The sequence below is a fragment of the Rhipicephalus microplus genome, chromosome 1 (genome assembly GCF_043290135.1).
Source record: "Rhipicephalus microplus isolate Deutch F79 chromosome 1, USDA_Rmic, whole genome shotgun sequence".
NCBI classification, from domain to species: Eukaryota; Metazoa; Arthropoda; class Arachnida; order Ixodida; family Ixodidae; genus Rhipicephalus; species Rhipicephalus microplus.
The window spans coordinates 61,444,859-61,463,303 of NC_134700.1; the positions used below are offsets into that span (position 1 = coordinate 61,444,859).

The window sequence follows — 18,445 nt, forward strand, 5'->3', positions numbered from 1 at the left end:
CTCATACCTTTGATCATAAATATATAAAAGATGTACGAACGACACTCCTTTCCCATACGTGTGAATAGACATCAGTGTAAACATGAATTCAGGTAAGGCTGATAGTATTGCAGACGATTAGAAGACATGGCGAGAGGTCGGCAGAAGAACGCAGAACTCACTCAGACTCACTCAAGAAATATCTGTTGTGCTTTCAAATCACTCGGACTCAAACTGGTTAAATTTTTCTGAGCCAAACTCACTTAGACAAAGACTCACGGCTTACTATAGGTGTGAGAGTTCAAGTAAGTCGACTAATTGCAATGCATAGGTCGACTTCGCCGACCTATGCATTACATAACATCTTTGTACCAACATGGTCTTTGTAGGTCATACATAGTTTAAAAAAATGGTTCACCTCTCCTTCGTACGACGTGGTATGACACAAAAGTGAAACGTCTCTTCACAGAAGTAGTTCAGTGTTTATTGAGCAATCATATACAAGATAATCTGGAGCTTATATGTGTTTGGAAGCTATCGCCAAGTTTTGACTTGGATGCACTGGGGTGGTGGACGCCTAATGGCATATTTCCATCCAGACAACTTATGTCCATGATCATAGTTAATCATTTGTGGCTGCTGTATAAGTCAGCATACACTTGGACACAGCGTATGGTGATTACCTGCCACAGATGGCATCGACAAGCGCGTAGTTTGCACTCGCACCTAATGGTTCTCTTTCACATCATCGCCATGTAGAGAGCGTAACGGCAAGGAGCCCGCTCCCCAGTCAGCTGCGTGCAGACGTATGGTTTTTCAACTGCAGGCCAACATGGCGGGTGCGATGGACAGCATCGGTCTGATGTCCGAAGTGGACCAGCTGTTTCACGCTCGCAACCCGCTCTTTATCCTGCGCCAATTCCTCGGTGTCACCTACAGTCGCATGCGCCTTCTCATGGAGAGAGAGACGCTGCTTTCCTCCCTGTTGTACAGCCTGCGCTTCATAATCAATGTCCTGTTTGTCAAGTGAGTGTAACACCTTGTATATATCTTGGGGGGTCAGGTACACTTCTACACCAAAGCGTGTTCTTCCACTTCCTCTACATTCCACGTGCTGCTCCGTTTTATCGTGTAAGTGGATATATCTTTCAATTGCCTATAAGCAGATCACCTGGGCAGCACTCAAGTGAAAGAAGTTAATTCATTGCTTTTATGCGTGTCAGAGATCGAATCATGCGCACCTCCTTCAGGAGTTTGCTTCAACCCAGTAAAGAAAGGTGTCCTTTCATGCCATCGAGCCCAGCTAACCACCATTTGTCCAGTCAAAATTGTGTTGTCAATGCTTTCGCACATGATTCTTATATTGCATCGAAAAAATTCGAGAGTACTTGCTTGAATTGCGGAACTTCTAAAAACATTCACTAGAAACAGATATCTAATTTCGGTCATTGGGAGGGGAAAATTATAGTTTGCGAAAAAAAGAGACATCACAGCATTCCGAGTGCCATCTATGACGCTGCATAATAGGCAAATTTCTCAACACAAGCTATAATACGTTAGAAAGAAAGAAAATCTCCCCACAAAGTACATGTATATTAAAGGGGCTCTGCAACATCTTATTGCGATAGGAATTATATGGACACTCTAAGCTGAATTTTGTCGCCTGCGTCGGTGTCGTTATGGACGTCGACGTCCTTCACCGTATATGTAATATACGTATTTGTATAAAAATGCAAGAAAGAAAAATCATCCAGAAAAAGACTCCGGTGCACGGAATCGAACGTCGGATCCCTTAATAGTGAGTGCGAAGTGTCAGCCACTGAGCCACGAAGGGGCACCTCCTTGAACGTTAAAATGACAAGCTACTTATATATACCGCTAACCGCTGGCGATAGCCATCTATCGGGAAATATCGTGTTTTCAGCATTGCCAGCAAGTCCTTCACGACGTGGTGGCGGTACACCAATACAAGAGTACCCACACACAAACAAGTGTATATTCACAGTGTAAGGGGGTTTATATGGCGAGCTTAACAAATAAGTGGACGATTGGAGATAGCCAAAGGACGAGGAAGATGGAGGTGCTCGAGCGTTGATCTCACGGTGCCTTCCTTTCATGATGATGCTTGTTATTGCCCGTTGTTGCCTGCATCGCTTCATTGATTCGCCCCGTCAAGAAAGAAGCCATCCTGGCTATATAACAGGTGGGGACGAGCGGGTCGAAGAACGGCTTCTAGCGGTCTACGTGAACGACATCGTGTCCACGCCTACGATGATTACCGAGTGGCGTAAGTGGTTTAATGGTGTAATTTGCGGGTGATTTGCGCTGTACCATGCGGTATGAACCATGGTAATTTCAGACTAGCTTGATACACAAACCAGGTGTGCAGGGTGGCATATAACAGTCATACAATGGTTGAAGGGGCAAATTTCACGGCATGAGGGTGGTCGCCATCGCGGCCTCTTTCTGGCATTGATGGTCGGCCATAGTAAGCTGCTTCGCTAGTTGGCAACATTCTTCTGCATGACGAGCGGCTTCGGACAAGGTCGTGCACTCAAATGCATCTGGTGCATATGACAGCAAAGTGCCTATTGTGTGGGTTGGTTGGTGACCGTATGAAAGGAAGAATTGGGATAAGCTGGTGGTGGCGTGGATAGTGGCGTCATACGCGCAGGTCGCAAAGGGAAAAAACCAGGTCCCAGTTCGTTTGCTCAGATGCAACTTGAGCCACGAGTCTATAGGGCTTGATTAAGCCGCACAGTCAAACCATTCGTCTGAAGGTGGTAAGCAGTACTCATCCGGTGTACGGTATAGCACTGGTGTAGAAGTGCTTGAATTACATCGGATAGGAATAAACGGCCCCGGTCACTGAGGAGTTCGCGAGCAGGGCCATGACGTAGCACAAAGCGATGGAGGATTAAAGTTGCGAACGCCTGAACGGTCACCTTACGAAGTGCAGTGGTTTCGGTGTACCGCGCCTGGTAATCCACAGCAATGATAGCCTACCGGTTACCAGCCGTGGTAGATTCCAGTAGACCATGAAGGTCATTTCCTCCCCCCCCCCCGCCACGGTGGTCTAGTCTGGTGGATAATGTACTCGACTGCTGACCCGCAGGTCCCGGGATCGATTTCGGCTGCGGCGGCTACATTTTCAATGAAGGCGAAAATGCTATAGGATTTGGGTGCACATTAAAGCTCCCCAAGTGGTCGAAATTTCTGGAGCCCTTCACTACGGCGTCTCTGATAATATGGTAGTTTTGAGACGCTAAACCCACATATCAATCAATCAATCAATCAATCAATCAATCATAAAGATCATTTGCGACGCGATCGAATGGGCGGTCGGGGAACACAAGCGGCTGCAGAGGAGCTGCTCCGCGATGCGTTGACTTTTTTCGTTGCTGAGACTCGTGGCAACCACGAATAATCTATCGAACAAAGGTAAACATCTCTCTCTGTAGTAACTTTTTCGTAACCATTCATGGGTTTTGAAAACACCGGCGTGAGCACAACGCAGGTCGGAGTGAAATGATTTACAGATTGTGGAGCGCAGTTTTTGGGGATTTACGAGCAGCCACTTTCTGTCATCTGGTCAGTAATATTGCTGGTACACGAGCTCCCTCGAATGGTGAAGTGCGAAGCTTGGCGTCGCATTGATCAAATGGTCGAAAGTGTCACTGCTTCATATAAAACGCCCAGAGGCGAAGATATTCATGAATCGTCATGCTGTGCCGAGAAAAATGTGTCGTTGTCAGGAACTGACACTGCATGTTCTATAGAGAATATGGAGGCAGCCTCAGTGGACAGTGATGATCACGAGAGCACACCAGCATCAGCATGTTGGTGGCCGAAACGGTGTATGGCGGAGATGTAATACTCCTGAAGTCGGAAGCTCAATGAGCAAGGCGACCAGATTTATCCTCCAGCAACGAAAACTAACATAATGCATGATGGTCTGTGACTACAACAAACGTACGGCCATATAAGGAGAGGTGGAACTTGACAAGCGCACAAAGTATGGCCAAACACTCTTTTTCGTAACACTGTAGACATCAGCACAACGCTCAGCCTTGGTGAGCGTTGTGCTGGCGTAGGCGGCAACATACTCAGGGGTCCCGGGTTTTTGTTGAGCGAGAACTGCACTGAGACCGACACCTCTGGCGTCTCTGTGAATCTTAGTTGCAGCCATGGGATCGTAATGGCGCAATAAACGTGGGATGCCAGGAGACGGTTAAGGGTTATAAATGCGTGATCACATTCGGAAGGCCAAGACAAGATGTCGTTGACACTGCCTAAAAGTTGGGTCAAAGGGGCATTTATGGAGGCGAAGTTACACACAAACCAACGAAAGTATGAGCATAATTCTACGAAGTTTCGTACCTGTTTTAGAGTCGTTGGTGCTAAAAATTCAGCGAGAGCACGCAGTTTAGCAGGGTCAGGAAGAGAGCGCCATCTTTTGATACGACGTAACTGAAAATGGTGAGCTTCCGCGCAGCGAAGTGGCATTTCTTGAGATTAAGTGTGAGCTGCACATTGTTCAGACACGTGAGTACATGTTTCAGGCGTAAAAGGTGTGTTGCGAAATCGGGTGCAAGCATGACAATATTGTCGTGGTAGTAGATGATTATGTTTCATTTCAAACCCCACACAACCGAGTGCATCATGCGCTCGAGTTGTGCTAGAGCATTGCAGAGCGAAGTGCACGATATTGAACTCGTATAGCCCGTCTGGTGTCACGAAAGCTGTTTTTGGACGTTCGGTATTAGCTAAGGGCACCTGCCTGTACCTCGAACGCAAATCTAACGAATAAAAAACACCTTGTAAGCAATCCGGGGCGTCATCAATCCTGGGCAAAGGTTATGCGTCTTTTCGAGTGGTCCTATTTATGCGCCTGTAATCTACGCAGAATCGAATTGAACCAAATTTTTCTTAACGAGTACGACAAGTGGTGCTCCTGGGCTTTAGGAAGGTCAGATAATGTTGCGCTTGAGCATATCACCAACCTGTTTGGTGATAACCTCGCGTTCGGCGGTGGAAACACGGTATGGTTTCGGTCACAATCGCGCGTTGGAACCTGTGTCGAAGTAGCGATAAAAGTGGTAGTTGACCCATGGTAGGTTGAGCAACGTCAAAAGATTCGCGGAAGTGGTAGAGCATATGGAGAAGCTCAAAACGTTCAGATGGCGACAATCCGTAGACGACCGATGAATTAAAAAGCTCGGAAGGTGGTACTTCAGAAGAGTTTATGGTACAGGTGGCGTCATTTTTGCCGGCAGAATCTGGCGGCATGGTAAAATTTTGTCCTTTGTCAATCGCCTTCACGTGTCTGAGCGATTAGACGAATGAGTGCCAAGGAGCGATGACGGGGAGAAGGTATGCGAGCAGACACAGTGCGCGGATAGTCCAGTGAAGACACGCTTGACTGATGGTACGAATTATCAAAGCAAGATGGAGGAAGGCCCGCGAAACTCTTGTGCGCCCGCGCGTCTGTGTATCCTGCATGCGGCGAGCCCTATGGCCAACGCCACCACATGCAAAACAGATGGCCTGGTTGTGGCGTGATCTTCAGGAACTTGCAGCGAGGGGAACAGGATGATAGTTATAGCGCGAAAACAGAACGCCGACCAAGAGACAAGAAGGACACTCTTTGTCCTCCCTCTGTTCTTGCGCTATAACTATCATCATGTCATGCCAACTGGCCCAAGCTGCCACACTGATGAGTGGAACAGCCCATGCGGTAGACGGGTGAGTTGGGGTCGTAGTAGCATTGGAAGCTGCCCATGCGGTGGACGGCTGAGTCAAAGCTAAGGTATGTGGCAGTCTCAGGAACAGCGGGGGCTGGTGTAACTTTTGCCGCTTTTCTCCCTCACCATAAGTGAGAGGCGTGGTGACGGGGTGATGATGAAAAGGCACCGGCATGGCCTCGGAAATCGGCTCCTGGACCACATGTCGGAGCATGGGAGCAAAAGGTAATGGGTGTCGTGGCGGCTGCTGCCGTGAGAGCTCCTGGCGTTGACCAAAAGGCAGTAGAGAAAGCTGCCGAGCTACTTCCTCTCGCACAAGTCCGTTCAGGCACGACGGCCAGTGCGGTCACTGGTTGGATCATCCGGGAAGAACGGCGCGTTAGAGCTCAGTAGGGTTGAGAGCTGGGCTAGTTGGTGAGACATCATTTAACCATACGGTGTAGTAGCGCAAATTCGACGGGGACAAAAAGGACAAGAAAACACGACACTCGCTACACTCGCAACTAATTTTTATTTCAGAAGCAGCACTTCATATATAACCCATAACCCTAGCGACACAGAAAAGAACTACGAACAGTGAATCATTGCCAACAGAAGCTTTTGCGCAGACTCAAGCGATAGTACATGGCAGTTAAGCTTAGACACTTTTAGATGACATAACTAAAACAGCCCTGGGTAACATCAAATAAAAAAAACCAAAAAAATTTGCGGGAATGCACACGTGTTTGAAACAAAATTTTGAAACGACAAGTAGGAGAGTATGACACATACAAACACTGATCTCAATTAAGTCCTTCGAGGTAGCTGGCTTCTCGGTTACTTAACGAAACCGATGACTGACTAATGCATCCTTCTTTTCTTTTTTTAATGTGAAAGGCTTCGACAATTTCTCTGGTTAGTTGGTTTCCATGACGGAAGACTACGGTTGTGTCACTGTACAGTGGTGAGCAGCCACACTGGGAACAGTGTGGCTGCTCACAAGTTTTAGAACACAAGCGATCATTAGGAACTGACATTCATTCTCACATAAAGAGACACTGTTCCCAGTGTGGCTGCTCACCACTGTAGAGTGACACAACCGTAGTCTTCCGTCATGAAAACCAACTAACCAGAGAAATTGTCGAAGCCTTTCACATTAAAAAAAGAAAAGAAGGATGCATTAGTCAGTTATCGGTTTTGTTAAGTAACCGAGAAGCCAGCTACCTCGAAGGACTTAATTGAGATCAGTGTTTGCATGTGTCATACTCTCCTACTTGTCGTTTCAAAATTTTGTTTCAAACACGTGTGAATTCCCGCAAATTGTTTTGGTTTTTTTGATTTGATGTTACCCAGGGCTGTTTTAGTTATGTCATCTAAAAGTGTCTAAGCTTAACTGCCGTGTACTATCGCTTGAGTCTGCGCAAAAGCTTCTGTTGGCAATGATTCACTGTTCCTAGTTCTTTTCTGTGTCGCTAGGGTTATGGGTTATATATGAAGTGCTGCTTCTGAAATAAAAATTAGTTGCGAGTGTAGCGAGTGTCGTGTTTTCTTGTCCTTTTCGTCCACGTCGAATTTGCGCTACTACACCATATGGTTAAATGGCGTTAGAGCTCGTAGCCTCCTCAGTTCATCATAGCTGTGACACAGAGTCACCACTTCTGCCACAGTACTAGGAGAATTGGCGTCTTGAAAACGTCGTTATCAACATCCTTCCTTTTGTGCTGTATCTCGGCGCTCTCGCTCAAGCAGGTGTCGACGCGCCGGCAGAGATTGGTTATCTCTTTCATATACGAGGCGAAAGTTTCACCTGGTTCCTGTGCCCGGTTATGTTGACGTTGTCTGATGCGTATCTTCCGTAATGCAGGGCGACTAAAAACAGAAAATATTGCCTGCTTGAAAGCGGACCAGTTTCTGAACGTGGTTTTGTTGTTCGTATGTCAAAGTTTCACCACGTTGGTGAGATAAAAATTGATAGCGCCCTAATTTCCAACGTCATCCCACCTGTTGGGTCCCGTGACTTTTTCGTAGGACAACAGCCAGTCTTTACATCCTGGTCTTCGATGCCTGCAAAAGTCGGAGGGTCTCGCTGGTAAACCGGGCCGTGGCAAGCAGCGGCCGCGAGAGGTACTGTCTGTTGGGCAGCGTGCCCTCCTTCTTGCACTGATCCTGCCTGTAAACTGTTCGTTACCTGTCTGTACCATTCCGATTCCTCCCCCCCCCCCCCTTACCTAATGCCCTGTTCTGGGGCCTGTAAGGTTTTTAGGGGCGAAGCTCCTTAGGGCGTGGGCTGTGCGTCCCCTGTAGCCTGTATGTAGCCACTTCTAGTTTAGTTAGTGCAGTGTCCACTAGATGGCGGTACCGTCTCCTGTATGTCGCCTCCTCTCGTTTAGTTCTTGCAGTGTTCACTAGATGGCTGTACCGTCTCCTGTATGTCGCCTCCTCTCGTTTAGTTCTTGCAGTGTTCACTAGATGGCGGCACCGTCTCCTGCATGTAGCCACCTCTCGTTTAGTTCTTTCAGTGCTCACTAGATGGCGGGACTTGTAGCTGATGATGAAAAGATGCAAGATGTTATAAACTAGACGGTGGTACTGGTAGTTGATGATGAAAGATGCGAGATGTTATAAAATAGGAAAGATGTCACATATGGCACGTGTCATTGGTGGAAGGCAATCGTTCGATTTAGTGCGGCGACGTACGCTAGGGGGAGCATTGTAATAAAATAGAGTAGGCAAAATGTACGGAAGATTCATGGTTTACCAGGTTTTCCTCCAGAGCTTCGCCCACTCATCATCATTCACTTCGTGGATATGGCGGAATTTTTTTAATAAAGAATAAAGAATAAAGAATAAAGATTTGCGGGCCTAACGAATAGGCGGACTATTGGAGATAGCCACAAGGCGAGAGAGCTTGAGGTGTTGGAGTGTCAGTCTCATAGTGCCTTCCACTGGTGATGATGCGTGTTGTTTCCTGTCGTTGTCTGCATCCCTTCATTATAACAGTAAACATGTGAATGCTAACAACGTATACCCAAAGTTAGGCTTCACCGTACAGTGCTTTCCAAATGCATGTGTGGATTAAAAGTCTCGCCATGGTTTCCCGTGGCTTCTCGGTCTCCACGAACTTGGGATGGTGGGCCTGAGACACACTGGTGTCTTCAGTGTGAGTCGGCTCACACCATGGGACGGCTGTCTTTTACACCAGTGGCAGTATGGTAGCAGTAGCTCACCAGCCACCACGCTCCTCCGGCAACAGAGCATGCTCGTGCCAGCCACTTAGTAGAATGGCAGCCAAAACAGCAGCCCACAGCGAACTGGAACTCGCAACCACTCTGGACGGCGGCACGAACCGTGGCACCTTGCCTGAACTCTGGACCAGTCGTCCAGCCAGACTGCCAGCCTCATGCGTCCGTTGCCCAGCTCTCAAGGGCGGCAGCCGGATCCACAGCACACCACTTGAGTCCTGGGCCAGTCACCTTATCCGGATTCCAGGGATATAATAGCGCCCCAAGGACGTGCGCGAGTCCAGTGGATTGGTTATCCAGCCGAGTACTGCCTCGATTGCTGCTTTGCCTCGAACGCTGGCACGCGCGCTTTCGCTGTCAGTGCGTGCTGCCCTTCCTTTTCATCGTCATAGGTTATCGGAATGTTTTGATTTTGCTTTCAAGCCTATATTACAACACTCCCGGTTTCAAGAAAGTTGTAAACATCTTTTCTTCTGGGTTGAAGAAACAAAACTCATTTTGGGGGAGCTAAGCGGAAGTCACTCCGGGCCCAGTTGTTCGTCTAAACAACCAGCGCAGAATACGATACGGAAATAAATGTCCACGTATAACAGCCCCTCTAAAGTTTACACAGCAATGTTTGGTAAATGTGTTTTACACGGCTGAAATATTCATCTATACCATTGTCACAAATGTTGTGAAAAATTTTTTGGAGTAATATTTTATCAATGCCCGCACTTTTGAACACTGTTCATGTCAGTTCTTCAGACAACTTCACGTCAGCGGCGGCCTGTTTACTTAAGAGATTCAAAAAACGAATGCTTCACCAGACATTGTCACTGCATGAATGTTCTTCAAGTGTCACACGACCTTCTTTGACTTCGGTGAAGCCAAATACCTGCTGCGTGAGAACAGGTTGACGTGCCAATGTTAGTTATAGTCGTCCAATCAGGTTGACCACCACATGTTCAAAGAGTTCGCGTAATAAAACCATATTGCTTAATGACACTGCACCAACTTTATCTTGTGGTGTGGCACGTTGGCACAAATCACACGACTTGACGAAGTGTTTGACGTCACCATGCAAATCTAGTCAATGACGTCTTCGAAGACGTGTTGTCATCTCCAGCATACGCCGTGATGTCTGGCCATGAGATCTTCATGTGTGAATTCCAGTACTGATATTCGACAATCTTTGGGTATAACGAGTAGTTTGAAGGTTCTGTCTGAAGAAAGTTGGTCCTGGCAGTACAGAAGACAAGCTTTTTCAAAGAACTGGCAGTACAGAAGACAAGCTTTTTCAAAGAACGAGTTGCAGGGGCCTTTCTGTTATTTGAATGTTCGGCTTACCTTCGCGAACAATGACTTGAGGATCTTGTCGTTCTGCTATTCTTCTGCCATTTTCTTTTTAGCTATGTCTCTCAGAGGAATGGTTGATACACACCCAGGAGTTATATTATTTGTTATGGTTTCCGTATGGTGGAAACGCAGCAAGTCGCAACTTGTATGTTGTAATTTTTTTGTGGTGGCATCGCCTTCATCGACAGCACTACGTCTCTAATTGGTGTCTGGTTTGTGAGGTTCTCCGATACTCGAGAGTGCCTAAACAACATTATAGAGGGGCCGATTCATGTACAAGGCTTTTACCTCACCACTCATGTACGGTGTGTGTAGATTACCCTAGGTTTCGGTACATTTTTACCAGACACATCAGCGATTGCAATGTTTCCTTAGGTTTGCTGTTGAGCAGTGCTCTTCAACCAATTCTTGTCGTATAATTACAATATTGCTTCCAGTGCCTCTGAGCCCCTTGGCTATCCGACTGAAGACTGGTCCTTCGACAACTGGCAGGTTCTTTACCAGGAAACAGGTTTTCCGCACGCCACCTTTACGTCTATTCCTCGTGTGATGTTGGCAAGGCTTGTAGGTTACAGCCTCGTGATTGTATGAAGAAGCCTGTGCACCATGCGCTTTGACATTGCAACAATCCTCGTTCTTTTGTTCCTTTTTTCTGTACATGGTGCACTTGGTCGCTTTTTCTGCCGGGTGACGACAGTCATGAGGGTGTTGGCACATACGGTTGCGCAACATAGACCACGGAGGTTGCTTTTCTGGGGCTTCTGAAGCAGTCTTGTTGTGATGCTTCACTTTCTCGGGTAGCTTTTCGAAATTGACGAGCTTCTTCGCTTCAAGATGGTGGTCAGTAGTGTCAGCGATCTCTTAAAGTGACTTGCATTTTCGTTCTTTAAGGAATTTGGTCAGCTTAGGATGGCAATAGTGAAGAAACTGTTCGGCGATCATGTGGTCTCAGAGGTAGACGAATGTGAGGGGCACATTGGCCTTGTATATCTAATGGTTAAATACCCTGACAGTCTTGCAGCCAATATATTTTTGCAGCCAATTGCATTCCGGTTTTTCCATCCTCCGCTCGTGCATTTCGGAATTTCGCCCAATAGCCTTGTGCTTTAAACTGGAATTTTTGCAGCAATGCTTTTTTCACATTGTCGCAATTCATTAAATTGGTGGCAGGCATGGGGCCTGGTACTGTTAGTGCTTCACTAGTTAGGCACATGCTTACTGTGAGAGCTCATTCATCTTGTGGTCATCCCTGCCCTGTCGCCATAGGTCAGCACTTTGAGAGACTACTCACTCATACTCACTCACCACAATTTTTTCAGCTTTCACCCTCACTCACGTTCATACTCACGTCTACTCCCACTCATAGGCCCTCACTCACGTTCATACACATGCCTACTCGCACTCATGAGTACTCACTAACGTTCATACTCCCTCCTTGTCACACTCAGAGTACTCACTCACGTTCATACTCACTCCTTCCCACACTCAAAATACTCACTCACCTTCATACTCACGCCTACTCACACTCACTCCCACTCACTCACGTTCATACTCACTCCTTCTCACACTCAAAGTACTCACTCATGTTCATACTCGCTCCTTGTCACACTCAGAGTACTCACTCACGTTCATACTCAAGCCTACTCACACTCATGAGTACTTACTCACGTTCAAACTCACTTCTACTCACACTGAAAGTACTCATTCACGTTCATACTCACTCTTACTCATACTCATGAGTACTCACTCACGTTCATACTCACTTATACTCATACTCAGAGCACTCACTCATGTTCATACTCACGCCTACTCACACTCATGAGTACTCACTCACGTTCAAACTCACTTCTACTCACACTGAAAGTACTCATTCACGTTCATACTCACTCTTACTCATAGTCATGAGTACTCACTCACGTTCATACTCACTCTTACTCATAGTCATGAGTACTCACTCACGTTCATACTCACTTATACTCATACTCAGAGTACTCACTCATGTTCATACTCACTCCTACTCACACTCATGAGTACTCACTCACGTTCATACTCACGACTACTCACACTGATGAGCACTCACTCATTTCATACTTACGACTACTCACACTTGTGAGTACTCACTCACGTTCACACTCACGTCAGCTAGCACTCATAGGCCCTCACTCACGTTCATACTCACGACTACTCACACTGATGAGTACTCACTCATGTTCATACTCACGCCTACTCACAGTCACTCACGTTCATACTCACTCCTACTCACACTCAGTGTTCATGGCTCACGTTCATACTTACGACTACTCACACTCTTAGAGAAACACGGACTCCTGGGCGAGTTGGTAATTCATTTTAACTAAGGTGCACAAAACATTGAAGTACAAAAGGAAGACACCTCGAGACAGCACGCCGTGTCCAGGTGTCTCCTTTTTGTACTTCAATTTTTGTGCACCTCAATTAAGACTCATAGTTACTCACTCACCTTCATACTCACGCCTGCTCAAGATCACAGGCCCTCACTCACCTCCGCACTCACTTAAGAATTCACCTTCATACTTACGCCTACCCATACTCAGGCACACTCACCCACGTACTTTTACATTCACATACTCATCATCATCACAGCAGGACAAAGGCATCTCCCCTGTTCCGCCAGTCAACTCGGTCCTTTGCTTGCTGTTGCCACTTCATACCCGCAAACTTCCTAATCTCATCCGCCCACCAAACTTTGTCTCCACTTTTCCCGCTTTCCTTCTCGTGGAATCTACAAAATGACCGGCAGAAAACGAAAGTAATGAACAACAACCTCAAAAGAAAACAGCGCTTCGAGATAGGTGGCATTGCACTTGAAGTTGGAAAAAGTATATACGTCTACTTGGGACAGGTAGTACCTACGGAGCCGAGCCACGAGACTGAAGTATCTAGAAGAATAAGAGTGGGGTGGAGAAGATTCGGAAAAGCATTCTCAGCTCATGGCTGGTAGATTGTCACTATCCCTTCAAGACGAAGGTATATAACAGCTGCATCTTGCTGGTACTTACCTACTGAGCAGAAACCTGGAGGCTTACAAAGAGGGTTCAGCTTAATTTGAGGACGACGCAGAGAGCGATGGAAAGGAAAATAGTGGTTGTAACCTTAACAGTCAAGAAGAGAGCAGAGTGGATCAGGGAACAAACTGGGGTTAAGGATATCGTAGTTGAAATCAAGAAGAAGAAATGGACATGGGCTGGGCATGTAGCGCGTAGGCAGGATAACAGCTGGTCATTAAGCATAACTGAGCGGATTTCCAGAGAAAGCCAACGGGTTAGGGGGAGACAGTAAGTTAGGTGGGCAGATGAGAATATGAAGTTCGCGGGTACATAATGGCAGCAGCAAGCACAGGGCCGAGTTGAGTGGCGGATCATGGGAGAGGCCGTTGTCCTGCAGTGGACGTTGTCAGGCCGATGATGAATAATAACATTAAGGTACCGTTACGTGTACTCAGGTTACTGAATAAACAATCGAGCTGAACAGTTGTTGCTTTCTTTAAATGTCGGTAGGTTCCACAAGCAGGAAATGACTCAGCGCATTTACGACACACCTGCACATTCATTTGTGTGCCATGACGCCTAGGAGACGCTGAGACATCGTTTAGAATCTCAGTAATGTGTTACAAGCACTCAAAACGCGCTTTCGTACGCTACGACGCAAGCGCGTGCAATAGAGACGCTCTCGACAGCTTCAGTATACTACACGGCCGCTGCTATGATTACCCGCCAGAACCCAAGACGTTGCCATGCCATCCGGCTCGGCCGCTTTGTTCGTTCCACTGCCCCTAGCCCCTTCTGACTGCACTAGTGGGACAGGCGGGCGCCGGGGCCTCGCCGCCACGTCGGCGTCGCGGCCAGCTCGGCCGCCCGGCCACTGGTAGGTGTTCTGTGGCCCGGCGCGACCGTCGAGACGGCGCCTCCCCTTCCTGCCTCGCCTTCAGATGGAATGCGTTGCGTACGGCAGTTTTGAATTCGAGAAATTGTGCGCATCTTCGGAGATGTTTTTCTTCCTCTGTGGGTCGTGCTCACGCGGAGACTTCGTTGGCTTCGTGCCGGCACTGACGAATGCAGGGGGCCTTATTTATGGATCTGCGGACGCGGTTAACGTTCATTGGCAGTGTACGTACGCAGGGCTATCGCGGACAGCCGAATAAAATGGTATTTAACGAGTTCTGTTATGTGTGTTTTTGTATTAGCCCGCGTTATGTGAATGATAGAATAAATTATCAAGGGTGATTGGGCCCTTATTGCACATTGTGTCTGCACTGTTGAAGGCATAATAAGCCGCCGAAAACTGAAGCGAGGGTAGAGATTGAAATGGCGATGCGAACAGGGTCCGATTACGCTATCGCATACTATACTATTTACAGCGAAGCTCAACCGTCCTCCAAGCTTTCCTTTTTTTCCTTAATGGGGCACTGAGAAGGCGAAGTTTGCACACAGCTTCGCATTTGAGAGGTCATGAGATCACTTAAGGTTTTCGTTCAAGGCAACCTTCACTTGAGGGACAACGCAGAGATAAAAACTGCAAAATCGCGGCGCACAATGTGCGTCGCGCACACAATGTGCTTTCTCTCGCGGGCCATTTCAGCGGTTTTTTTATTGTCGCTTGTGCAGTGCATTTCTTTTTTTGAACCGGCTCGTGCGGCGATTTTCGTCAAAGGGCTTCTCAAGACCTTGTTTTACATGTATTATCAGCGGGTTGCGTAGACTGAAGGCGCAAGAGGTAAGTGCAGAAAAACGGTAGCTATAGGGACAGGCAGTTCAAAGTTATTCAGCCTAGAAAATTCAAATTACAATAAAATGGACGGCTACTCTCAATTCGAGTTTTGCGCGGTTACCTCGCCCCCCCCCCCCCATCTGATGTAGGATGGCTCCCCCAGTTTCCAAACTAACTGAAGGCTTTTACGTACATTAAGCTTGCATGCCATAGTGCCCGTTAATTCCAATGTATTGAGGACGCCATTGCGATGGTTACAAATATTTATCACACTCATAGTAACTCACTCATGTTCCTACTCGTTGCTACTTACACTCCCAGCAACTCACTCACCTTCGCTGTCAAGTCTACTCACTCATGAGTACTCACCCACGTTCGTACTTACTCCTACTCACATTCATGAGCTCTCACTCACTCCTAATCACACTCATGAATACTCACTCACAATCATACTAACGAATACTCACACTCATCAGTACTCACTCATGTTCAAACTGCTACTCGCTTACGTTCATACTCTCTCCTTCTCACAGTCAGAGTACTCACTCACGTTCATACTGACTCCTACTAAAACTCACAAGCTCTCACTCATTCCTACTCACACTGATGAATACTCACTCACGTTCATACGCACGGATACTCACAATGATGAGTACTCACTCACGTTCAAATTCACATCTCACATTCATGAGTACCCACTCACGTTAATACTCACTCATACTCATACTCAAAGTACTCACTCACGTTCATACTCACTCTTACTCACACTCACAATACTCAGTCACGTTCCTAATCAATTCTACTCACGCTCAGACTACTCGCTCACATTCATACTTATTTATACTCACACTCAGAGTAGTCACTCACATTCATACTCACTCCTATTCACACTCAGAATACTCATTCACGTTTATACTCACTCCTTTTGGAGTGAGTATAAACGCAGTTTTGGCAGGTATAGAGCAGTTTTGGCAGGTATAGCAGTTTTGGCAGGTATAGAACTCACGAGGCGTAATTCACGAGAGTCATAAGCTCAGAATTTGTTTCTGCACCTGCAATTGTGCTTCTTGAAGTTTTAACTTCAGCTCGAGAATTTTCTGAGCTCTTTCACCTGCTTCTTTGCGTGGTTATCTTTCTGCAGGACCTTCATCTATAGGTCTTGCCTGCTTGCTCTCAATCCACTTTTGCGGCTTTATGCCTGAAAGACTCAGCTGTACGTCAACAGCAACCAACTCCTCGGTATCCACCGTAGGACCGACTACTGTGAGGGTGCACTCGAGGCACGATATTTTCCTTGAATTCCATTACCAGTGGGTATCGTGGCACGTTCGGCAGATTGTGATGCACTATCAGGATTTTTGTTGGGGCCAGGACCGACAGCAAAGCCATTCAATCGATCCACGAGTCCACACACCCAAACACAAAGATAATTACAGTAAAATATACAAATACTAATAACGCCTAATGAAAGCTAGGCTGTCTCGTGCAGTCCTTCTTTAATTCACGAGTGCAATAAAAGTCCAGCATTGTTTTTCTATGGCTTTTTCGTCACCGCTCAGCCGGGAAGGTGCGTCTCACGCTCATTGGTGTCTTAAGCGTGAGTCGGTGCACGCCATGGGACGGCTGTTTTTCACAACGACGGCAGTACGGTAGCGGTGGCTCGCCAGCCACCACGCTTGTCCGGCAGCACACCAGGGTCGTGCCAGCCACCTATAAAGACAGCCGGAAAAGCGGCTCACAGCAGACCAGAACTCTAAGCCATTCTGGATGGCAGCGGAAACCGGAGCACCTTACATGAACCCTGTGCCAGTCGCCCAGCTGGACTACAGGCCTCGTTCGTCAGCTGCCCAGCTGTGAGGTACGGCAGCTGTATCCATAGCGTACCATCTAGTCTATGAGAAAGTCACCCAGCCGGATTCCAGAGACAAAACAGATCACCCAGAAGACCTCCACACGATCTCTGGATTAGACGTCTAGTCGAGAATTGCCTCAATCGCTGCTCTGCCTCGAAGGCTGGCACGCAAGCTTTCACTGTCAGTGCGTGATAAGACTACCTCGGAGCCTCATAGGAGTTTGTTCGACTGCTCCACCCACAAAAAATGGCGCAAAAATCACAAGCCCCACAAAAGCCGAGAGATGCACAGTCCTAATTATGGCTCCTAGAAAGCAAACAAGCGCACCGAACCTCCTGAATAGGAACTGAAGACTTCGAGCCTTATCACGGCCAAGTCATCTGGACTTAGGAGCAAGGAAGACTAGCTCTCACACGAGACGAAACCTCCACCCTGCCATGTCACAATTCACCTTCTTGGTCCCAGCCGTATAAACTAGCCAGCCTTCCAGGATCACGCTGTTTCAACACTCTTGACCTCATATGCCTCAGTCAAAGAGGACTTTCATCTGAGAAGTGGGGCCGAAGGTGAGCATACACGCGCACAGCCTCTCAAGCCATCTGTTTCACTTGGCCAGACGGCCGACAAATGGCAGCGCCCGTCTGTCGTTGTTCCTTTCCGTGGCTTCATCGACTAGCCAGTCGCAGAGAGAGAAAGAGAGAGATAGCCGTCGCCTCCGCAGGCCCTGCGAGCGCGCGTCTGTGTTGCAATGCCAAGCTAGTCTCCATGTAGCGCTCCCACGCTGATGTTCCCTGATGCCCAGTCGTTATTAGGGTGGTTTTTAGTCCGCTATGCTCCTGAGTTTGTCCGCGCCCTATTCCAGCCTTCACAAGGTAGCCCGTTTTTTGCGCATGGCATTCAGATGGATTCACAGGCGACTCGCTGGTTTTATTCATTTACAACATGCACCAAGTAGTTCAGTTCTACTGCTTGGTACTACAACTACCCTTAGAATAATAAAATAAATTGGAGAAAGACTTCGAACACTCTTTGTGCAAAAACCATTGTAATTCAAGTAAAAAAAAGTGATTTCTAAAGTTTCACCTGTATCGTACCAGCGAAGTACATCTGTGTGCTTTTATTGATGTGAAAACGTCTGCTTACTTTTTATGGATAGGATAATTACTATTGTGATTATCAGTTTCATTTGTCTCATTTCACCTCGATAATCTTGCAGGGACAACTTCGGCCTCGTGTTTATGATGACGTTCCTGATGCGGGACATCGATGAGCTGTTTCATGCAGCACAGGCGCTGTTCATGTTCCTCACATTCACGGTCCATATGCCGCGTTCCCCTTGGCTACCACTGGCAAAATTCTTCCTCTTTCAGTTCCACTTTCGCCTGTTAACGTAAGTTATCGCAAAGGTCTTTCACATGTCATTCTTTTTGAAGAGGGAGTGCGCACTTTTATTAAAAATTCTGCGACACACATGCTGCTATCGTTCTCACCAACGAAGTCTACGTTGATACACATTTGGGCGGCTAGAATGCCATTCAAGTAACGAGAAAAACTGATTATGTAG

The 18,445-nt window shown here is 47.2% G+C and overlaps 1 protein-coding gene across 1 annotated transcript in view; it reads left to right on the forward strand.

Moving 5' to 3' along the window:
• Positions 1-18,445, forward strand: part of LOC119178005 (uncharacterized) — a 324,881-nt gene that overhangs the window by 63,227 nt on the left and 243,209 nt on the right. The window contains exons 2-3 of the mRNA XM_075872694.1: positions 806-1,005; positions 18,098-18,271. Of these exons, the coding sequence (XP_075728809.1) occupies positions 812-1,005; positions 18,098-18,271 (368 nt within the window). The 5' untranslated portion in view covers positions 806-811. The remainder of the gene's footprint in view (positions 1-805; positions 1,006-18,097; positions 18,272-18,445) is intronic.